Genomic DNA, 24,650 nt, shown 5'->3' with positions numbered 1-24,650 from the left:
TTTTTTGCGTTTGCGTATGCGTTTTACTGTATGCGTCCTCGTGGGGCTGGGGTCTAAGCCAAACTATATCCGGTCACAGAGATCTGCTATTTTAAAGTAAGGTCAACACATATCGACCCTAAATATAGTCTATATTTAGAACGAGAAAAGTCTTAACATATCGTTTTTTGTAAACGTATGACAAATGTGTGAGGGTGATGACGTCAGAGCATCGTCCTCTGTGCCGGGCTTAGCCCCGGACAGCCCCAGCCCAATTTAACCCCTGGGTATTTGTGAGGGAGCTCCTATATGGCATTACCCCGCTGAAGCTCACCAAAGTTTAATATATTTCATAGTTCAAAGTTTTGTCAATTGTTTTGTTCATCGGTCAAATAGTGGTTTGAATGGTTTCTGATGGTTTTACTGGAATGAAAGAGCACAGAGTACAGAAGCAGCAAAGCAGCATGCTGCACTAAACCTGACCTTCACAGAGAGGTTGAAGTTCATGTGGAGAGGAGGCTTCAGTAGTCTGTCTGCACAGACTGACCATAGTTGTGCCATCTTACAATCAATATAGTAAATGTGAGGTAAAGTGTGTCGCCAAGGTAACCGGTTAGAACTCGAAGTTGCGATGGTCTTAAAATGTATGGAAAGGGTCTTAAAAAAGGTCTTAAAAAGTATTAAATTTGACTTCAGGATTCCTGCATATACCCTGTACAATTCCAAAGAGAGCCAAACTAAAAACATGATGCCATGGCGCTGTCAAGCCATGTTTGTGTTTCGCTGATTAACTTATTGTTTTTCATTCCCTTTCAGGCATGTCGTTATCAAAGAACATCTGGACAAAGCACCGAGCCAAGAGCAAGAATATGTGTGTGTGCTGATGGAGACTGGAGATGGGACTCTTCGCTCCACAGACTGATCATCTTTCAATGGACAGGAACTGTTGGCTCGGTTTTGGCCCATCACTAAACTTGGAAGATCCAACCAGGCCGCTGGTATCACTGCGATAATAATACTGTGAACTGGTATCGAGCCCTGTAAAAAAGACTCTTTTTGCTTGCCCTTCTTTAAGTAGAACTGACTTGACTGCTTGACACTTCACCTCAGTGGTTTTGATTCAGGGCCCTCCATCAGAAGGGTGTTATTTTTAACCACTTGGCCAATCTGTCCATGACAGCCCTGCGAGAACAGAACACTGGACAGCCCTCTCCTCTTTGAGGAACGGAACTTTAAATGGATGAAACGACACTGAGCACGATCCTGTCCATTGACGGCAGTGCTTGATGAATCTTTTAACGATAACTAAGGAGGACTGTGGTGAAGATGAAATGGACTGTTGTTTTTACCGTTTCCTGTTCCAACTTTATCTTTAAACTCAGGTGTAGAAAAGGAGGTACTTTCAGACTGTCACCCTAACCCAGGCGACTCACAGGCCCCTTTGCAATTGCCTTAGTTTCCTTTGTGAATGTATGAGTGAATGTGTAGACAATGAGCTATGCAGACTAGCTGCAAGGACACAAACATGGATTTCTTCGAGGATAAACCGTCCTGCAAAAAGGCCCAGATACTTTTCATTTCCGGTCCAAACCTTGCAGTGTTTCAGAGTAAACGCACTGTTTATGCATCTTCTCAAAGCTGCCTTCACTGTCAAGAATGTCTTTCGACTAGCAGAGTGGCAAGACGCCGCAATTTGTATCCAACAATCTCTGTTGTGCACTATGGGTTTTGTCTGTCTCGACATCCTGGAATTGAGTGGCCTTTGATAGTTTTATTTAAATTCAAACACATATATGTATGAAAAATATATCCTTACCTCTTGTCCCAGATGGGGGCAGTTTTTCAATGATATGTCCTGCTGGCGGGTAACACTTACCCATCAAATCCTGCTGGAATTTTTTTTTTATTGTGACAATTGTTGCATTCCACCTTAACATTTGTACTTTGTCTCTTTAGTCACGGGCCTGCCCTTTGCATGGTTGACTCTCTGAGTGCTTCCTCTTCCCCATGTCAATATAAATGTATCCTCAGGGTGAACAGTTTCTATATACGGGTATTTTTCTGCGTTATTTGAAGGAGGAGCAGCAGCATGAAGACAAACGCAACTTGTTTACGTCTGTTTAACAATATCTATGGCTAATCACACGGCCAAACCATTTAACCCCTTCGGTCTCACCCCAAAATAAAATGACGTGGTTTTGTCCGGCACCCTACACCTTATAACATCCATGTTGCACCTGTGGACCCTACTCGTGCAGTTCATCGATGGCAGCCAATGCATCTACCTCATCTAGCCAATCTGTGGCACTACTGAGCCCCCCTCCCTCTCCCCAAACGTCCAGTCCTCGCTCCTGTGGGTCAACATTTTGTGACCACTTTTTGTTTGTCGTTCGGCTTCCAGGACTGACTATGAAATAGCATCACAATAGGTGTTCTTTATGAGAAACAATCCTTGAAAGTGTGAACTCTCTTTTTAGGGACAACACGTTCCTTCTCAGTTTTAGACAATATTACATCACATGTCTCTAGTTGTACAGATTGCATGCCTTTCTGCCTAGAGGTTGTAAAACTAGACCGTTTTCCAGTCTAGGGTCTGTATTAGACTGCATAGAGTTTGGGTTTACTACGTTTCTTAGTAATAGGTACCTAAGGCAATGAGAGGAGATATTTGAGGAAGGATGATGGAATAGGAAAGTGCTAGAAGCTGTGAGACAATTATCTAAATGTGTCACACAAGACTTGCTATTTTGTTAAAATAGGAAATTGTCTTCATATTTAGCGGGCTCCTTTTGGAGGTAGTGTGTTCACTCGTGCTGTCTGAAGTATGAAGGACAGTGTTTATTTTAAAGGTCCACGGTTATGAAACTGTCGCTGTACAGATGTTGTGTGTGTGTATTTCTCTCTGGTGTGTAGAATGGGCACCAGATGTTCGGAAGTGTGCATTCATCTCTCACTTTTACTCTGCTGTCACCTTTCTGCACTAGTGAGTACAATTTTAGACGTGATTAAATGTGAATCATATTTATTTCTTCTTTTTAAGATTTTTTGTACATTTTTGGACTTGTTTTAATATAAATGTGGTGTACGTTTTTTCTTTCTTTCTTGATGTTTCAAGCGGTTATCTTTTACCTCGGTAGCATGGTGGCATTGAAAAAAGACCTGTGTTTAATTTTTAAGTGACGTTTACAAGTTCTTATCTGACTGATATAGATTATTTTGAAAAATGGAACGGAGTATTTTCTATACTGTACATTTCTTAGAAATAAATCTCTTTTCTTGAACAAGTCAGACTTATTGTTGTCAATTTTTACTAATAGTCACATCACCAAAGCAGCAGATTACTGTATTCTCTGTTGTAACAGCTGTTCCTAGCACTACTGTGAACAAATACACAAAAAACAAAGCTGTGTCATTTAGGGAAAAAGGGGCATGAATCTATTATCCGTTAAAGAAACTGAGGCCAAATGAAATGCAAACAGACAAAACAAGATGGCCAATGCAAGACAATGCATTAATCTATTGGAGCGCCTCACGCCATCGCCTTCAATTAGTGCTCTCCTCTTGACGGACACCCTCCACAGATTGTGATGCTGCTTTGTTTGAACCTACTCATGACTGCAGGAGTCAGTGAAGTGATGTGTTGCAGTGGAAGAGGAGGCAGCATGGCTCCTCAGGCTTCCTTCAAGGGACTACTTGGAAACAAAGTACAATATTTTGTTCAGGTCTTGGCAGTGGAAATTCAAATGAGGCATATAATTAAGAGACTTTAATTGAGCTAAGTAACCAGGTTGTTTAACTAAATTGTGAACATGGAAAAACAAGGCGAAGTATAACAGTAAACAATCTGCTTAGTGGCCACAAGTTTGATTTGGAAAAGCAAAACAAATCACTGAAATCAGCTATCCTGTTTGAAATATTTAATAGATATGTTGATATGAAGTTTAATTCCACTAAAATCTCAATTGTATTATCTGCACCTCAATTTTGTGGAATGCTAAAACAAAATATGAATTTTGTTTTGCATAATTTTTTTTTAAAGTCACTGCTAAACAATATCTTGTGCAAATGTACACACAGGTGTGTTGACAGGGAATGGGGAATTTGTATTTCCTAATCTCTGTTTTGCTTATTATAACCTCCGATGCCGCACCACCAATCAAAAATATTATCCGGGTTCAATTTCAGCCAATCATAACAGGACAGAGGCGGGACTTAAATGCACCCTGAGCAAAAGCTTTGCCAATGCCTGACTAGCGAAACAAAAACACCAAATGTAATCAGACCCTACCGTAGCTTTAACGCTGTTAATGTCCTGAATTGTTTTTGAACAGTGAAACTTTTATAATAAAGTAAGCTATTAGATAAAAGCAGATGTCTAACTGACACCGACGAGCAAGTTTTCCCGTGGTCCTCTCTTTGAACTGGACTGTTTACAAAACCGTCGACAGCTTTCGAGGCAGCTGCTAAGGTAGCGTGTGTGCATTATTCTTTAATATACAGTATTTTACAATCATAAGACGGTGACATGTCAAGTAAGTAACGTTAGCGCGTTTTCTTATGTCTGTTCAGCCTACTGAAAAAAAACAAACAAGTAAAAACAGAGCTCTGCTTCGCAAAGTAATGCATTACATGCAAGAGTAAACCTAGCATTGTTTGCTTATTCTCACGTTAATTGTGTAACGTAAACGAGTCATACTCATTATCATCGCTTCTCTTTTCACTCGGTAACGTTAATATAGGGAAGTGCGCATTTTGCCGAGGAACACACACCTGTTAGTTTTGTGGTGTGTGAGTGGTTGCAGGTTTTCTTTTACCCCAACCATTTAAAACACGTTTCCTCATGTTATTTGTTTTCTTTCTAAGCTCCACACACTCGCGGGACAATGGAAGTGTCGCTACACCGCCGCCATGCGGTGGTTGTCTGCCTGCTCTTGTGCTGCCTGGCCGGCGGGCTGTCCTCCCCGGACCCTCGGCACAGAGAGGCCCTCATACAGCTGGAGGTCTCCATGCAGACAGGAGGGCAGGTGGTGCTGACTGATGCTGAGAAGCGGCTGGACGCTCTTCTCTTTAAAATGAAGCAGGAGGAGGTCTCGAGAGCAGACTTTCCTCCCGCCATGCACTTCTTCAGGGCCAGGGACGTCATCAGCACCAGTCCCATCTTCAAGCTGCTGCAGAAGATGCCTAAAGGTGCATTCAGTGTCACACTTCAAAGTGTTTACAGAACATGTTCATTAACATGTTGCACTTATTTTTTATTACTTGTGAGCTGCGGGTTATAATGCGTATCATTTTTTTTACATTATTTCTTTAAGCTTTCTTTTTCAATATTTTAGTTGTTATGGAGACAGTTTAGCTTTATTACATGGGTATGTTGAACTCTGAAAACTTTTATCAAAATGGAAAACTACCAATACAACTAAGGATACATTTGGTTTATTTTCGTATAAATCAAAAAATGGTTTTATATAATTAAAGATTATTCTTCCTCTGAAATAACTGACTTGCACATTGTCTCCTGATTAGAGCTGAAACATGTTCTCTATTCATTTTTAAATTATCCCCAAATGCCTAGCTAAACTTGTTAGTTGTGAATAATATATAGCATATCTCACATTTTTCATAATAAAATAAATATTGTTGAGTTTTGAACTCTCATTTTTACAAAAATAAAGTTTTCATGGTATTCACTTTGACTTTGGAATGGACATGTTTCCACAATTGCATGATATTACAGGCTAAATAAAATAATCATTTAATCCAGACAATTATTGGCAGATTAAGGATAAAAAATATATGCAACAATCTTTTTTTTTTTTTACTGGAGAATGTTCTTCCCAATCACCTATGATAATGTTCTCAAAAGATGCTTGGAACTCACCATTTTTTTTGCAGGAATGTAACTTTTTGAATACACACAGAATCAGATTTATTTTAAGTATCCACACTCTTTATTTCTTTATATTTCTGTAATTCATTGTTTTCAGGGGGAGCTCTCCATGTCCATGACTTTGCCATGGTAGAAGTGGAGTGGCTGGTGAAGAACGCGACCTATCGGCCTCACTGCTACATGTGCTTCACTGACAACCATTCCATCAGATTCATCTTCTCAGCCCGGCCGCCCGCTGCTCTGCCCCACTGCTCTCCGTGGACCCTGCTGGAAAACCTCCGGGCCAAGATGGTCAACTCCACGGAGCTCGACAACAGGTGAGGACAAATCTTTAATATGAAAGTACCACAGATTTATAATCTGGGTTATTTCTCTCTGTCTAGACAGAGAGAAATAAAAACCCAATCATAGGATGAAATACGTATGTAGACTCATAAATACATATAAGTATTTCATCATGTCCAACAGCACGGGATAATTGTATTGTACTATAAATTATTCCAGTGTATATTCTTTGTAAACAGTAAAAGATATCAAGGCAAATTATTTTGTCCCAGCAGCAGTGTCAAGCATTACATGAGTTAAACATGTTTAAAAGATACAATAAGATACAAATATAACAACAAATAAAATTAACATTAGCAGCAAGTATATATAAATATGTATAAATTCAAAATACTAATTGACACTAGTAACTTGTGTATATACAAATTCACAATAGAAAATACATTTATCCCTATAGTTTCTAAATAATACACAATATAACAAAATTGAATAAATGGAGTACAATATATAGTCTAGGCTACAGGAATATATAGAAATATACTAGACATTTCATGGCATTGGATTGAATATACATTAAACTGTGCAATTAGCTGCTGTGCAAAGTGTTCTGAGTTATGAAAGAGGAGACACTTTACAAGTTATGGGGCAGTAAGTTCTCTGCCAGCCAGAGGCGATTTGTTCTACAACCAATCACATACATAAAATTCTACAAAGAAATGTAATTCAAGGCTACAGAAATACATGCAGTAATTTGTAATATACAGTTTTTAAATGTACTTACCTGTTGACTTCTTTATAGTGTTTACATGCAGATTGATAAGTCGTTGACAGTTCAGAAAAAGACAAAAACATTTATGTCAAATTCCTTTGCCTAAGGTTTTGTGTTCTGATTAGGCGCATTCACACCGCAGTACTTTTCCCACAAAGGTTCATGAGAACTTACTTAATGAGAACTCTTTTGTCGCATTCACACCAAAAAGAGCCGGTACTAAAATTCATGAGAACCTTTTTACCCCCTTTTCAGTGTGAAGCCGCCATTTTATTATCCTCGCATTAGCATTATTAGCATTAGCATTAGCCCAGCGCAGAAACGCAGAGAGACTAACTTATGGCAACACAAAATAAAACATGGGAGCGGTGGAGATTTACTCGGAAGTCCCCAACTCCGGGAACAACACGTGAAGTGGTTTGCGGCCTGCCAGTAAACCCAAAGCAGAAGAAGAAGAAGAAGAAGTGACGTCAGCGGCTTCATTTGCCTAATCCTCCCCCAGGGACTTATTCCGGTGTGAATGCGATCTGTACTTAGTTCATGAGAACTAAAGAGTTCTCATGAACTAAGTTCTCATGAACCTTTGTGGGAAAAGTACTGCGGTGTGAATGCGCCTAAAGTCAGTTTTAATACTAATGCTTCATGCGTCATTGTAGTGTGTTAGCAATAAAAGAATATTATATATAAAATACTATATCTTTGTCAGTAAGAATGGCAGTATTGAAATGTCCCATAGAATAGTTAATTCTGTAATCATCCTGTGTATTTACTTAAGATTACCCATTTAAAAGCTTTTTCGACAGTGGTAAGTTGACCAGAAATTGACGCAGATCATCTGATCCAAACCATGTCTTTACATTCCCAGCCTCATGGCCAACATGACGCTCTTCACTGATCAGGATCCAGAATTGGTGTATCCCAGTCAGGATGTGATCTGGAAAACATTTGAACAGTGCTTCCGTGCTCTGTGGGGTCTGGTCACATACGCTCCTGTGTTCAGAGACTATTACTACCAAGGTCTCTCCCAGTTCTACAGGGACAACGTCATGTACATGGAAGTGCGAGCTCTACTCCCGGAGGTAATCTTTCTCACACTGCCTGTGCTGCAGCACCTCTTTTCACCCTCTGTCTGAAACCAGAGCCCAGTCTGCTCTGATTAGTTAGCTGGCTGGCTCTGTTGTGATTGGTCAACCGCTTAGAGATGTCCCGCCCCTTGGCCTGTCATATATCCCACATATTGATGTCAATATGTTACGGAAGTAAACAAAATAGTCCAATTGAGGCGTTTCAGTGTGTGTTGTGTGGGAGAGAAACTCCCTCTGGAGGGAACTTCTGGGATTTTAGACTTTGCAGACCATTTTCCCTCAGCTATAGACCTACATATTCTCATACCAAATAAAACCGGGAAAAGCCATTTGTCAAGTCTGTCTGACTCGTAACATTTTAACTACTCAGGATTCATTTAGATCAGGGATGGGCAACTTTGATAGTGGTGGGGGCCACATCATTGATGTACTGGCCACCAGGGGGCCGCAGATTCACTTGGAACACACACACACAAAAATTCCATGTGTTGTGTGTAATTATTAACAAATATACTAAGTCTGACATCTTCATTGACATTTTACAATCAAAGGGAACATCCCCAAAAAATGGGAACATCCTCTAATAAGCTCACTATGTTTGTATTGAACAGGTTATTAAACAGTGGAATAAAACTATTTTAAACTATTGGAAAGCACGGGAAATATGTGTGTATTGAGATTAACCATTAGATGACATACACATGAAGTCATGAACACTAACCCAGACATTAGTTGTCTAACTTGAACCTAAAACACTTGTAGCCAGTCTCACTCTCTGCATTCCCCTTATTCCACAATAAGGGGAATTTCAACAGACACCTGTCAGCCCACACTGTTCCTCAGCACCACTCCCCCTCCCTCCCACTGAAATTATGAATGAAAAGCGTAGTAATCATAGATAACACGGCAGTTTGTTTTCATCTGATTTCAAGAATATTAAACTTGTTTCGCCAAATTCAGATGATAAAAACAACTTTTAAGCTTGTAAAGGCATAATTACAAGAGGCAACTTAACGTCACAGCAGGCATAACAACAGCCGGTGTTTCTTGTGAGGGTTTCCCCGGGAAACAAACACAATACACACAAATGCGTCACAGATTATTTCGCGGTATTTAAAATCATCTACGCAGCTCGCGACGTAACTAGGAGTCTAGTGGACGGTATCAGTACTACAAGAAACTATAAAAATATATATATATTTTTTTATTAATTACGTTGTTTATAAATTAATCTGAGGGCCACAAAACGAGGTGGGGGCCCGCATGTGGCCCGCGGGACACCATTTGTCCATCCCTGATTTAGATGATAGATACACCGATGAAGACTCTTCAGGCCGTTGAGAAATTCAAGCTTCCATAACCTATCCTATCCTAACAGCGATGGCATCTTGTTGCATACTTGTGGCATCGATGAGACCTTATTATTGATACACTTCAAATGTAGCTTATTGCTGATTATTTCTGCAGAACATTATAGCCGCAGAGAATTAAATTTGTCGGACCCAAACAGATGGAACTGGTCAAAATCCGGCAAATACTAGCTAACTGGAAACACTGGTATTATAATTGTTATTGAGTGTGTTTTCTGGTACTCAGATATACGAGTTGGACGGCAGCACTCATGACCCAGCGTGGACTCTGAAGACGTACCAGGAGGTCACCCGACAGTTCACAGCAGAACACCCGGACTTCTTTGGAGTGAGAATGATCTACACAATCCATAGGTGACCTCCCCAACAACAGATTTGACTTATAACTATTGACATAAGATGAAGTTGATATCATATAATAACACTCTGCACTGTACTGTATTCTTCAGAGGAGTGAATGCATCCATGATGGCCGGAGCTGTGGAGGAGGCGATGAAGCTACAGAGAGACTTCCCAGACATCATGGCTGGCTTTGACATGGTGAGGAGTTCAAGTTATCGCACCACTTCTCCAGTTTTGACTAGGGCTGGGTAATATTACATTACATTTCATTTAGCTGACGCTTTTATCCAAAGCGACTTACATTTACCGATTACAGGGACATTCTCCCTGGAGGAACTAAGGGCTAAGTGCCTTACTCAAGGGCACACTAGTGGTGGTGTTCCTGGCGGGATTCGAACTCACAACCTTCCAATCTTCACCCCACCTCACTATCCATTAGACCACCACTATCAATACTATATCAATATCGTGATATGAGACTAACTATTTGAAATGGTAACATCGTAAGTGTTTCCTCAAATGATTGTCATTGACTAACTTATTATATACACATTACCGGTAGTGATGATTATTTATCGACATTCTTCATTGTTTAAATATTTTGTGAAATCATAAAATGTCAACCCTACAATTTCTGTGCAATATGGATCAATGTCTTTATACTGTATATTTGTATATATATACATAATATAGAAGCGGGAGCGTAACATAATGATGTCGCTATGTTATAAAAGTAAACAAAGTAGTACAATCGAGACGGTCATGCAGGGCGGGCGGGAACTTAGGGATGTTAGCCTTTGTAGACCATTTACCTGCACATAAATCCATCTTACACACTTCAGGAAAAAAGAACAACCCCCAAAAGCGAAATAGAGCCTCTTTACTGGACTTCGGTTCTGCGAATCGATATCACTGCCCATATTCCCTTAATCATTCTTTACAATAGTCTGTTAGTATTAAAAAGTATTAAAAACATCTGAAATGAATCGACCAATCGGAATCAAGTATTCGACTCGGCTGTGTAATAAGAGATATTACTGAACTTTGTGGCCGATATCTCTGATTGAACAGCCCTGGTTTGTACAGATCTTTTGTTTCACTTACAATGCAAATAGTAAGATTGTAAGCCGCTTTAAACCACACACACACACACACACACACACACACACACACACACACACACACACACACACACACACACACACACACACACACACACACACACACACACACACACACACACACACACACACACACACACACACTCTCTCTCTACTTACAGGTGGGCCGTGAGGACAGCGGCAGACCCCTGTGGTACTTCAAAGATGCTTTGTCACTGCCGGCAGGGAGAGGGGTGACGCTGCCTTACTTTTTCCATGCGGGGGAGACAGGTGAGCTCCTGAGCATTCAGTTTTACAAATCCTATCCTGCAGCATGGGGCTTAGAGGTTCATCCAGACAATGACTGATGTGTTCATTTTAAGCATAGAGGCTACTACAGGAGTTTAGCTAAACTGACAACAAACCCTTCAACTTGTCATGGAAAGATAAATGTCGGTAAATAGCCGAACGTTGCCTCTGTTTATTTATCACACACTCAAAAATGGGAATGTTGATTTTAAGGATTACCTTCGTAGTTAAATGAACAAATAAGTACATGTGTTTCTCACTGTGGACAGAGTGGCAGCCCAGGCCTTTTTCTGTCCTATTCCACAAAGTTGCAAAACCAAATATTTACCAACTGTGGAATTTAGGGTTAAAGAAGAGTCATTCAAGAACACTGTCTTCTATAAAGACGTTTTTGATTTCTCTCTGCTACGAGCAGTTCTGGAGGGCTCAGAGGTGGACCAGAACTTGTTGGATGCTCTATTGTTTAACACGTCCAGAATCGGCCACGGCTTTGCTCTGCTCCGCCACCCCGTGGCCAAAGGTCTATCCAGAAAGAGGGGGGTGGCTGTGGAAGTCTGCCCCATCTCAAACCAGGTACACTCATCTTGTAAACCAAAATATACAAACAAATTATTTTTTCCAGCTACTTAATTGTAAAAGTTCAAATGTGTTATGTCAATCACTTAAAAAAAAATGTATTCAAGTATCTTAATAATTATCTTATAAATCATGATCAAACCCCAGTATGAAATACAAGTATTTACTTGTATTTTATGGGGGGGGGGGTAAATCAAATACCTTTGTGTTGTTGTAATAAAGTAATGCACAATGTTTATTTTTAGTTTTGATGATTTCTAAATGATTGGCATGAATTGCACGTAATTTGCAGAGGCTTGCTAAACTCATAGCTCTGCTGTGTGTGCTAAATGTCTGCTCGTGACACTTAGCTAAAGCATCAACACAGCCGCTGTCACATCGAGCCGCTGTGATTCCCATCTGTATAATGTGCACTCGATGTTTAGGTTTCCAGATTTCTCGCAAAGTCATAATTCATTAACGTAGACAGCACTTCTGAAATCCTATCGACATGAGGCTACGATGGCGTTGATCTAGCTTCTTGTAATCCAATATCTCCTCTCCTGTCCTTGTTCAGGTGATGAAGCTGGTGAAAGATTTGCGTAACCACCCTGCAGCCGCTCTGATGTCGGAGAACCACCCGCTGGTGATCAGCTCCGATGACCCGGGCATGTTCGGCTCCTCCGGACTCTCTTATGACTTCTATGAAGCTTTTGTGGGCTTTGGTGGGATGAGATCCAATGTAGGCTCCCTCATAGAGCTGGCCATTAACTCTATTAGGTAAAGTTCAGCAGTGATGAGAAGAGATTTACAAATTGAAAATGAACTGAGCGCCCATTGACATCTCTCTGTCTGTGTTGCAGGTACAGCTCTTTGACTCCGAAGCAACAGCAGAAAGCCCTGGCTCTGTGGCAGGGAAAATGGGATAAGTTTGTGTCTGAAAATGCTTTTTAAAGACACATTTTTATATATCATTTTAAAATAATTTTGGGCATTGACTTGATTCTTCCTTTGCGCAAAGGAATGCCTTGGAGCAAGGGTACATTTAAAGTGGAACAGTGGATGAAAGGTGAGCAAGTTAGTGGTGGCAAAAATAAGGGACATTAAAGTTAGTTAGGGTTCAGTTTTGTTCTTTTTCACACAAGACAATTTGGGATGTTACAGACGAAAAGGTCTGGGATAAAAGAGGAAATGAAGAAAGACTGAATGACAGAGCCAGTGACGTCATATGTATCTGCTGTGAAACTGACCTGAGTTATGTGATATAACATTTAGGGCAATTACTAGAACTATACATGTCCAATAGCTTCAATCAAACGCTTTTTTAATGTCTTTGCACTTTAAGAGTCAGGTTGGCCATGTTTCTTAGAGTGCATTGATGGGCGTCATTGTTAACTACATGTTGTTTGATATCTCCATAGTGTGCTTGTGTTTTGTAAGAGTGTAGCCTGTTCAATACTGAGGGCTTTGATAAACACTGTTCCTAAAAGAGAGTTTAATTGAAACTTCAATGTCATTTTTCAGCTGTTGTAAAAAAAAAAGGGATCTTTATGGAAAAGTATACCATTTCTTTCTTTCGCTCATTTTTGCAACGGTAGCCAAGATTTATATAAACTGTTACAATCATCCAATAACTAAATTCTGACATGATTTAAAAACAACTCTATGTGCTTCAGTTTATTCAGTGTTCTTCTCATGTAGCTTCATCCTCAGCAGCCCCTGTTATGAGTCATCCTTCATCTGCTGCAGGTGTTGAATTTGGAGAAGAAGCTGTCGTCAATGCTTCCTCTTTCTATGTCCGGTTTCCTAAAAACGAAACCAGTTCAGAAACAGAGCGAGACAATGGTTTATTTGTGTCTAAACACTGTGTGTGTAGAGTGAACACTGACTGTTGCTTGTGTGTCTGGGCCATCAGGACGTTGGCTCTGTCCACATGTTGTCTCTCCTGCCGGTCCAGTCTGGCCTGCTGCCTCTCCAATAAGAGAGCGGTGCGAGCCGAGTCCATGCGCATGTGAGCATGTTGCTCCTCGTCTCGCTTTTTCTCTAGTTCCACCCTCTGCAGACAGAACAAGCTTTTAGAACTTTGATAAAGAGTGTTAGATTTGAGAATATCTCTTCCTTTATTTGACCTTTTTCTCCTCAATCTGATATTTCTGGAACTGGATGATCTGCTGCAGGCTCTCTGGAAGTGCTCTCCTGTGACTGCTGGGGCAGAGGTCAGGCACCAGGGGGCGCTGGAGAGCTACACCCGTCAGCTGCTCCTGCAGGGTGTTCATCGTGGCTCCTGCTACATCACCACTGACATGATGTTCCCCATCCTGGCGACGTTTCTCTTCTATCTTTGGATTTAAGAAATCAATGCGATAAACGTTTTCTCAGTATTAATTTAAAAACTGAATGCAAAACCATACAACAGCACATTTTAAACAAAGAAACAAGTATGTCAGCCTTTCGTCAAAAACATGCATGGCGTTAACTTTTTAATAAAATGGTAGTTCATTATTAATGAACTTGCCTAAAGGACTCTCCTCTAAAAAGCATATTTACACTACATTTAGAATAGTGTCACCGCTTCCCCTCGCCTCATACTGCCTTCTCTTACGTGGAACTAAAGCTAATCTATGATCTCTTCAAATCCACCTGTCATTTGACTTCCCAGAACACAAACGTTGCTGGCCTACGCCGCTTTGATTGGTGTTTGTGATATTATAATATTAATAATAAGAACACGTTTATTTATAATAATACATTATACTTGTATAGAGCTTTGACAGAGAATACAAAAAACTACAAAATACAAAAAGAGATAAACAGAAAATAGGGGGGGGGGGGGGTCAGTGGTTGAATGCAGTGTTGAACAGGTGGGTTTTGAGTGATGTTTTGAATGCGGTGAGGGAGGAAGAATCTCTGATGGATTGGGGTAGTGAGTTCCAGAGGGTGGGTGCAGCAATGGAGAAGGCTCTGCCGCCCCAGGACTTGAGTTTGGTCCGGGTGGGGAGGGAGAGGTATGATGTGAACCAAGAGAGGGCAGTGCTGGTGATGTTGAAGGTGGTTTCAAGACGGGTGGGGAGGATGGAGTGATTGGTGGTGTCGAAGGCAGCGCTGAGGTCAAGGAGGATGAGGATGTTGAGGTTACCGGCGTTGGAGGAGAGGAGAAGCTCCTTTGTGATTTTGAGGACTTAGAGAGCTCTTTTAAGGGTACTCAAAGACACTTTACATGCTAAAATCCAATAAAACAACACACCTAAAATGTATAAAACACAATAACTACAAATTAAAAGCAGTTTTTAAAAGGTGAGTTTTGATTTTACATTTAAATGAAGACATATTGGTGCAGTCACAGATGAGGTTGGGGGCAGTGATGGAAAAGGCTCTGTCCCCCCCAGGTCCGGTGCTTTGTCCTTCAAGGTGGAACCAGGAGGCTGGCGTCTGAGGAGCGGAGGGTGCAGGAAGGAGGGTGGTGTGGGGCAGGTTGGTGAGGTAGGAGGTTATCGAGGGCTTTGTAGGTGAGGGGGAGGATTTTAAAATGGATCCATTGGGGGGGTGATGTGGTCACTGGAGCAGGTGTGGGTGAGGAGACGGGCTGCAGAGTCCTGGATGTACTGGATTTCTTTTGAGGAGTTTGGATGGTGTACCGTTAAGGATACTGGTGCAGTCATTTTGTGATGAGAAGAAAGCATGGTTAAGTGTTTCTGCAGCAGAGAAGGAGAGTGATTTTGAGGTGGAAAGATTCCGTTTTAGTGACATGTTTGATCAGTTGTCATTGTTTAAAAATATTTTCTCTAAATGACAATGTGTATTCGAAACTTGTTTGAAATTCAGTAGTCATATTGTTTTAGGTGAGGGATTTGGGACTGATGATCACCATGTCTGATTTTTCACAGTTGTATTTCAGGGAGGCAGTTGGTGAGAGTGGAGAGGGTTGCAGTGGAGAAGGAGTGTGTGGAAGTGGAGTGACTGAAGTGTTTTAAGGTTTGGTTCAGATTCATAGTCACACAGGAACACAACAAACTAACAGAGGAAGGCAGCTGTAGCCCAGTTACTCCAGCGTACTGAGTGGTAAAATGCTCTGAAAAAAATTAAGACCTTTTGAAACTATTTTTAGTTTGTCAGTACCCGTGTCTGTGCCCATAGAGTGGGCGTGCTTAGAGCCTCCGATCTCCCACTCTCAGCTCAGTAAAAGAAAATAACTCTGGATTCAGCTCTGTACTGGGTAGTTGATTTACAGACCTCTCTTTCCCAATGTAAGTCAATGGGAAACGTTTTTTGGCCCTTCAGTCACATAAGTTGTAGTACTGTCGTTTGGCCACTATTAACCTTTTCGTCGACGTCCGACCTAAATCTCCAGACCGTTATATCATTGAAATCAAGAAACCTGTGTGCAGGACTGGAATGTAACCTTGATAAAACTCCAGTGCTGCATTTAGGAGCCAGTTGTACATGTCAGCACAGTGAAACCCTCAGCTTCTGTAATGACATGTCACCAAACGGTTGAGGAGTGGCATTTAATAATGAAAAGCTCTGCTATCTGGTGAATACCAGCCAAAAGAAAAACAAGCAGCTTGAATAGTTTTGCTAGGAGTGGCATCGGGTTAACAAAGAGCAACAAGACAGACTGGTTCTGAGGATGCCAGGTCACATGAAAGCTGTCATTGTAAAACAGCGCTATATTCCACCAAACATTGTTTTCCTTTGTTAAAAACATTTCAAAAGTGTGGTTCAAATGAATACAAACTTATTTTCTTTGCATTATTGGGGGTCTGAAAAAACACTGCAGTTTTTTATTATTTGGACCAGTTGTCATTGTTTTACAATTAATTATCTAAATTACTATTTGTATTTAAAACTGGTTTAAAATGTTGTCAGTAGATATTGAATAAAACTTAAATATTTATTTTACTCAAACACATTTGTTTGTGAGTACACCTTAAACCTGCGTGTTTTCAAAGCAAGTTGAACCACCTTTATGTGACCGTGTGATTACCTGAGTGACTTACCATGGCCAGATTGAACTCTTTAGTGGCGACAGTTTCTGCTTTTCTCCTCTCCATCTCAATGCCCTCAAGCTGCAGAGCTTTTTTCTCCATGTATGTTCTACTGAGGTCATAGCGCTGCTCTGAAAAACAGCAGTGAAGAAGAACAAAGGTCACGTTTCATGCATGGGAACTGATCCTATGATGCTGTAAGATGTCCTTTTTGTTGTTCTGTTTATGTTTTTATGTTTCATGTGGAACCTACTTGAGCTGGGGGGTATACTGCGAAGCAGGATTTTCGCTTAGCCGGCTAAATTCAGGGAAAACTCCGGCTTTCCGGTCCTACGAAGCTGGTTCTCTTTTTAGCAGGCTAGATCTCCATGGTAATATATGCTAAGCAGCTAACCTGGTCGGGACCAGGTTAGGTTGCAGGCTAAGAGCTCAACTCAGTGAAAGCACCGCCTGCTGACCAATCAGAGCTCAGTGTGCGGAGTTTAAAGCGATCAAGTCATATTACAGGAGAAAGGAAATACAGAAAAGCTGCCGTCGCAGGAAAGACGGCCGGCAAAAATCACAGACTGTGTGAACGTGAACATTAATAGAATATCACCTCCATCTTCAGAGCAATCTGACTATTATAACATTAGCGTTAAGAAAGCTTACTTAAATATCGGCCACAACATAAGTAACCGGATCAGAGTACATTAAGTACAGTCCGCGGCATATCACTTCATAATGTATCATATATTTTATTATCTGAGTCAGCTGAGCCGTATCTGGCCGTGCAACACTCACAGTGTCACAGACTGTATGCAGAAGTATTATTTTAAGCAACACATTAAGTTGACGAAACACTCGAGACAAATGTAATTGAAGTCAGATCGTGTTTTAGACGGGGCAGTGATATCATAAACCTGTTAATGTACGCATTCAAACACTTGTTCTGTTACCAGCTGTATTCACCTTGCAGGTGCAGCTATGTGGCTTTGATCCTGGATAAAGTGTTTAAGTCATGGATGTTTAAAGTTTAACTTCTTCATTTTTGACTAGTATTAAAGTTCACTTTTCATTCAGGAAGTATGACGCTGCGCTGTCAGTACGCTTCTCCATGTTTGTGATTGGTCGAATGCTCCAGATACCACCCCTTTCATGTGAACGCGCACCTAACTAGATAGGACACGGCTGGCTTGAGCGATCCACTTGATAACCAGCGTCGTAGGACAGTTTAGCGAGAGCGCGTATGTTTTGGATTAGGCCAACCGGCTAACTCAAACATATCCAGGTTAGGTTGAACCAGGTTCGCAGTATAGGCCCCTGGTCTCCCTTGAAAAAGAGATCAATGATCTCAATGGGATACACCTGGATAAATAAAGGTTTGAAATGAAATGAATCCTAGTTTAGTTTATTAATTGATCTGTTTGCATCTTACAATTTAAATAAACAGAATTTCACTTCACTGTGCATTTATTTATTTTTTAAATTGTACTCTCTGTTCTTGTGTATCTGTATATAGACTTGCATTTACTTGTTTACTTTTCTGCAACATTTAGCTTATTGTATTATTATTATTATTAATATAGATTACTTCATCTACATTACTACACATTGGTCGGCTATTTTATTCTCTATTTGTTTCTTCCTGCAATATTTATTGTTTTATTTCTTATTTATATTTGTGGTGAATTGTATGAGGAGCCTGGGACTTAAAGGATTCTGAAAGTTTCAGGAAAAAAGATTCTCACTTTTTGTCCTGATCGATTTATATAAAAACCTGTCTGAAAATGAGCTGATCAGATTTTGGCCACTTCATGATTTCATAACGTGGCTTGTGTAACCATTAGCCAATCAGCAACCAAGGTAACCCCCCGCCACCTTATCACCTGAATCTCCTCCTAGAGCACCATTGTGTTCTTTTTAACCAAATATCTCTCTGAGGGGCGTGGCTCCTTATTTTCATCTAAAGTAACAGACAGAGAATCAGCACTTTTGAAACAGGGCTGAAACAGAGGGGATTATGGGATGCTGCAATGATCTGTTTGGTGAAAAACAGTGTAATGGAGGACCTTTAAGTTTTTCATTGCCATATCCTCACTGCAGCTGCTGTGTATAAACAGACAGTAAAGCCTTTGAATCTTGATTCTACTATGGGATCACCACCTACCCTCCAGCGTCTGTTGCTGCCTCTCTGCTGCCTGCTCCCCCTGCTGCTGGAGGAGCCACTCCCGGAGCTGCTCCCTCTGCCTCCGTCCCCTGCTCTCACTGTGGGGGTCCTCGCCCAGCAGGCCAGGGAGCATCATCTGGGCGTCACCTGGGTCTGTGTTCCCACAGCGGTGCGGGTCGCTCAGGTCATAGTCGCTCTGGCACTGAGGCTGCTGGTACTGATGCCGGTAGTCAACGACAGCCTTTTCCATCGCACGCTTCTCCTTCACTTCTCTGCTGTGAAGGAGGCAAGCTACTTTGCTATTATGGAGCATTTCAGCATCTGCATGGAGGACACAGGTCAGAGGCATTACAGCAGGGTTAGTAGTGATGTATCTATTTACAATGATGTCAGCAGCCCAGATCATTGAATATGGTATTTGTTTGGTATCACATTTAAAGAGATGTATGATAACCAAGCAATTAACTCATGAAAATTAATATTTGTTTTACTTTAATGACAATTTATGGATAAAGGAGTTTTTAAGTAAGGGATACATTTCAGTAAGTGCTCCTCTTGTGTTATGAGAGCGAAAGCAAAAGCAGTGATAAAAACGTAATTTCATTTACAAATATACACATTAGGCCTACGCCTCAGTGTGTGCCAGTACTATTTATGAAGGGGAATTTAAGTTGATAAACTGATTGCTAAATATTGCAAATTATTTGTATTGAAATTTTGTTGGGGTGTTTCAAGAGACAAAAAATACATTTGTGCACATTTTCTTTTGGTGGAAGAGTCCACGTTAAGTAAATGCAATTTCAATGTTTGATTTTGAAGTAATCTGAGTAATTCAGTATTCAGATTACTTTTTCGCAGTAGAGTATTTCAATGTTTTGTTGCTTCATACTTCTACCGCACTACAATTCAGAGGTGAATGGTAGATGTGTCGTGTACTACACTACATTTATTTAATACCTTCAGTTACTTTGCAAATGTTGATTAATTATCTGAATTATATTCAACACTTAAATCAGACTTTAGTTACACCTGGAGTAAATTCACAAGCTACCCTGCAGTTATACAAAGTCATTCAAACTAGCTGCTCCTTTACCAGCTTTGATAAACACTTAAATTATCAATAATTATAATCAAAACATATTATTCTGAAATTGGCCAGTTTGCATAATGAGTACTTTTACTTTTGGTACTTTAAGTATATGTTGATGCTTATACTTGAGTAACATTTGCAATGCAGGACTTTTACTTGTAACAGAGTACTTGTACAAGATCTGAGTACTTCCCACCTCTGCTTTTTTTGTTTTTATATAAATGGATAACAAAACCACAAAAATGGCCATATCATTTGTAGCCTATGCATTAAGTAATATGACCCAGCCCTGCAATGCGTTGATCATAATACACAACATCGTGGGGATCATATCCATATGGATGTTAGTGATGAGCTAGTGTTTCCTGCGAGTGACATGATACTCATTGAGAAGTCAGGAAGCATTAGCTAATGTTGAGCTACATCACCACGAGCTTGTTGTTCCAGTTTTGCTGCTTCTTCTTGTTTACATTTTTCTTTCAACTGCGAGTCTAAGGCCTCCTTGTCAACCTATGAGACAGACAACGGTCGTGACAGTACATTTACATTATGCGTTAGCATCATGGGGTTAGCATATTTGTGCAAAAACACCTAACTAATGTTAGCTTACCCAGAGCATCCTGATTTTGTCATTAAAAACCCTCTCTCGTCTTTCAGTCTCGTCGTTGCGTTGCCTCTGCAGACTTGTCCTTGCTACGCGGTCTGAGGGTAAATCAAAGTTGAACATTTTGACTTAAAATATCGTGTTTTACGTAACGAAATGCAGTGTTAAACTTGGAACGGGCTCCTGTCCTAGGACACGACAAACTTAGCTTACATTTAAACACACGGGTTGCTAAGAAACCAGAGTTCGTCAGCGTTCGTAAGATGTCGGCTTTTTCCGGTGTCGTGGAGACAAGCGTTTCATGAAGACACCTGTAGTGCAAACCGCTCTACAATACATTACATAGGCCTACACAGGGGTGGACTGGCCATCTGGCATACCGGGCATCGTCCCGGTGGGCCTGAAAAACTGCGACTTAAAAATCTGAAGTCTCTGGAGGTGGAGGCTGCTAAATATTCTAAATTGACGGACCTATTTGGTGCCGGGGTCACCACCCCAGCAGGTGCTGCTGCGCCAGGAGACGAGCGAGTGGAGGCATACATGGTAAGTAACGTTAGCCAGGGGCTGGCTAGGCTACATTTTTGAGACATGTCCAAAAAATGTGATGTGACCTAATTAACTGCATAGTCCTACTAGTGACAACATATTAGCCCAGAGTTGAAGGGCTGTGAATGTTGGTAGTTGTGGTTGATTTTGTTTAAATATGCTGAATTGTGATATTATGGGTTATTATTGTTCAGATGATTTAGCTAGGCTAGCTAAGAGCTGCTGACGTCAGAGGTCTCTTGTTGCCATAGCAACATTAAACTTTCACATGGACCAACGAGCTGTAAGTAGAGATGCAGAATCAAGCTGTATTGTAAATACAGATGAGATACTTTGAATTTTATCACAAAATACAAGTAAACATATAGGAAATAATTAGTTTAATTTTCAATATTTGCCATTGAATTTATTGTAATCTTTCAATTCATTTATTGTTTACTGAGGTGATAACTATTTCATAATTTGTGTGTAACTTTAATTTCTGTGTAAATGTGTTACTTTTACTGTAGTTTTCAAATGGCTGTGTAGAGTGCTGTCTTGAGCATTTTCAGGTATTGTCACAAAGATCTGACTTTTTTGCATTGGAAAACACTAGTATGTGTCATAATGAAAACATGGCAAAGCCACTAGTGTTGTTACGCTCGCGAACATTTCATTCAATATGAACTAATCTTTTATCTTGTACATTATTCTGTGGTTTTGAGTTATTTCCCCATCCAATGATAAATGCTTTCCCTATATCCAGCCCAGACAGGTTCAGGGCAAGTCCAGCTGGTCAGTTCAGGGAGAGAGCCAGACCAATTCAGGCAGCCCAAAGACTGCACCACCTGAGAGGGAAAAGGCTGTAGAGAGTGAAGAGTATGTCAGCCCAAAGACAGGATCACCTGAGAGGGAAAAGGCTGTACAGAGTGAGGAGTGTGTCAACCCAAAGACAGAATCACCTGAGAGGGAAAAGGCTGTACAGAGTGAGGAGTGTGTCAACCCAAAGACAGAATCACCTGAGAGGGAAAAGGCTGTAGAGAGTGAAGAGTATGTCAGCCCAAAGACAGAATCACCTGAGAGGGAAAAGGCTGTTGAGAGCTATGAGTGTGCCAGTCAAATAACTGATTTTTTGAATTGGTAATTCATAAATGTCTCTTTATATTCTCTGCTACCATTATCTCCTGTCAAACAGGTTTTCCTGGCCTGCTAGAAGTTCTTCGATGATGCTTGAGTCATCCATCATATCTGAGAGCTTTGTCTTGACTTTGTGAGTTTATTATGCAACTTGTTTTGTCTCAGATTGAAACAAAAGGTTTGATTATGATTATTTCCTGACTGAAGATTTTCATATTGATGGTTTTAATTTCAAACATCTGCATATCTTTTAAGTTCAATTAACAGTTATGCAGGTAGGTCTTAGGGCTCTTTTGAGACTTAAGTCATCCTTCATGACAGATACATTTGTTCACTAAGTGTCACTACATCACAAAAAGGCTACTTATACTTGTCAATACACAGATACTGAGTACAAGTTATGTTTGCTGTTTCTTGCAGGTCACGAATTTGGTGAGGAGTGGAGCTGGCTGGCTGCGGACGAGGAAGTAGAGCAATACATACTTGTGCACATACACATATATGAGAATGCATATCTATTCAGACCTGTAACCCATGTCTTAGACTTTTCACACAGCTATATATATATATATATATTTTTTTTTTCTTCAATTCTCTATTTATGATTTCATAATGACTGAGTCACCGTTGAGTGAGTGAGTGAGTTTCAGCTCTAATGCTGCTACTGTCTGTAATATGTTTCTATTTAGATTATTTGTCAGGATATTTTTTTGTTATTATTATCTGAGTCTGGTTTTAACTAATACTGGGCTTACACCAAAAGATTTTCACAGACTAAAAACTGAAAGGGTAGCATAAGGGTTCTTCCCGTTAGTCTTGTCCCACCCCTAGTCATGACATAACTTCTGTTGTGATTTCACACTATAATGAATAAAGATTGATTGATTGATTGCTATAGCTGTCAATTGTAGTCCTTGAGTTCATAGTTAAGTGCTTTATTTGTTAACTGCTATCAAGGAATATGACTCCTTTGTAGTATGCATGAGAGAAGATGCCGCGAGATTAGTGGACTTCTATGTAGTGTCCGCTGATAATGTAGTGGGCTGGTCTGGACAGAAAATGCCAGGGCCGCATTTTTGTCCCAGTCCACCCCTGGCCTCATTGCGTTTATTAATAGTTTACAGTCCTTTTCTTCCAACATCGTGAAACAACCGTTGGAAAGTTGAATAATTTAGGATGATAAAAAGTATAACTCCAACAACACCTCAGTTGTCACCAATGTGTGTAGTTTCATGTGTTTTTAAAAGCTCAGTTATTGACTTCTTTGTGCAAATTGCGCCACGATGCCTTCTGAACGGAGAATGTCTGCTGCATGGAGATACCACAGGTAACATTTTTGACAGCTTTACTAAGTTGTCTGTTTAAATACATTTTTCACATGTCATTCAATATATGTTTATCACAATGTGTCAAGACGGATGCAGTAACTTGAGGACTCTGTAACCTGTATGGTGGACCATCCTGGATTGGAGCCTGTGTGCCTAAATGTGTTCTCCCTGCAGAATGCGTTGAATATTTACGGAGCTGAACATGGTGGACTACAGTTGAGGCAAATAGAGCAGTGAGTGGTTTGTTTGTTTTGACTGAAATTGTAAAACGAATGCTAATATTGTTCATTGAAATAAATACTGGTGTATATGGCTTTATGCAATCTTTCATTCTGTCATTGTACATGTACTATTATATACTACACAGCAATGGCATAACACACCCATGTGTACGACAAAAAGGTCCACAACCTTATGCTTGAATAATCACGACACATTTTGATATCAACTCGAACTTTATTGTCAAAATCAACGGTTAAAAAAACCCATAAAAAAAACAACTAAATGTAGCCTACTTGTATTTTGTATAAATGACACTAAATAGTTTTACAGAAGCTTTGTGAGCTGGTGCTGGGGCTTCCTTGGACGCAGGATCAGAGTGGTGATTCCGGCCTGCGTTGTCCTCAGGATACGCAGGGAGTTTCCTGATCCGTGAAATGTCGATGTTGGGTTCAGACAGCAGCCAAATTGAACCGTGTAGCATACCCGGCGATGACCTCCTCCCTGTCAGGTCGCTCATAATGGTGCAGGGTCCACAAAGACTTGGTCGAAGATGAGGTCCATCAAGTTGGCCACGTTGGGCTGTGCAATGGTAAAAAAAGCACAACAAAAAATGTGGTTTAGATTAGTATATGCATGTAAAAAACTGAAACTTCTTTCTAATTTTTTTATTTTATATTTGTAAATAGTTGTATAATAAATATTTTAAACACTTACGGAATGTGGAGTCAGTCTTTACTGGTTTTGCTCTGCATTCTCCCTTCCTGGCCTTTGGGAACTGCAGTTTATACAGAGGTTTTCCAGTGGATGTAGTGGCGTGTGCACGCTCAGCGTTTTCATTGTAGTGCAGGGCTGCCAGGTACAGTCTTTCATTTCCGCCATGATAAAAAAAAATGTAAATAATAGCAAAGGATGTACAAATTGTCACTAAT

General features: G+C 40.4%; 3 protein-coding genes and 1 long non-coding RNA gene across 4 annotated transcripts in view; 3 read left to right on the top strand and 1 right to left on the bottom strand.

The window, feature by feature from the left end:
- cecr2 (CECR2 histone acetyl-lysine reader) overlaps positions 1–3,263 on the top strand; it is a 40,337-nt gene extending 37,074 nt beyond the window's left edge. The window contains exon 19 of the mRNA XM_034085317.2: positions 796–3,263. The gene's annotated coding sequence lies outside the window, so the exon portion shown is untranslated. The remainder of the gene's footprint in view (positions 1–795) is intronic.
- Positions 3,264–4,196: 933 nt separating this feature from the next.
- ada2a (adenosine deaminase 2a) lies at positions 4,197–13,233 on the top strand. Its single transcript, XM_034084788.2, has 10 exons — positions 4,197–4,447; positions 4,843–5,166; positions 5,964–6,183; positions 7,786–7,999; positions 9,602–9,729; positions 9,825–9,915; positions 11,000–11,108; positions 11,542–11,699; positions 12,259–12,461; positions 12,545–13,233. Exons 2-10 carry the CDS (start codon positions 4,863–4,865, stop codon positions 12,633–12,635), a joined length of 1,518 nt encoding a protein of 505 aa, XP_033940679.1. The 5' UTR covers positions 4,197–4,447; positions 4,843–4,862; the 3' UTR covers positions 12,636–13,233.
- Positions 13,234–13,328: 95 nt separating this feature from the next.
- On the bottom strand, positions 13,329–20,716 carry ribc2 (RIB43A domain with coiled-coils 2). Its single transcript, XM_034084790.2, has 7 exons — positions 20,516–20,716; positions 20,334–20,415; positions 18,816–19,136; positions 16,679–16,797; positions 13,811–14,020; positions 13,571–13,737; positions 13,329–13,487 (listed from the first exon to the last, which is right to left on the bottom strand). The coding sequence occupies exons 1-7, from the start codon at positions 20,630–20,632 to the stop codon at positions 13,418–13,420; spliced, it is 1,086 nt and encodes a 361-aa protein (XP_033940681.1). The 5' UTR covers positions 20,633–20,716; the 3' UTR covers positions 13,329–13,417.
- Positions 20,717–20,747: 31 nt separating this feature from the next.
- LOC117447858 (uncharacterized) lies at positions 20,748–23,066 on the top strand. The gene is made up of 3 exons (XR_004552282.2): positions 20,748–21,052; positions 22,230–22,304; positions 22,592–23,066. It is a non-coding gene; the product is annotated as an uncharacterized lncRNA (long non-coding RNA).
- Positions 23,067–24,650: the final 1,584 nt, after the last annotated feature.

Source organism: Pseudochaenichthys georgianus, chromosome 6, assembly GCF_902827115.2.
Source record: "Pseudochaenichthys georgianus chromosome 6, fPseGeo1.2, whole genome shotgun sequence".
Classification (NCBI taxonomy): Eukaryota; Metazoa; Chordata; class Actinopteri; order Perciformes; family Channichthyidae; genus Pseudochaenichthys; species Pseudochaenichthys georgianus.
Note: the sequence above shows the minus strand (reverse complement) of the source record. Positions and strands in the feature narration are given on the sequence as shown.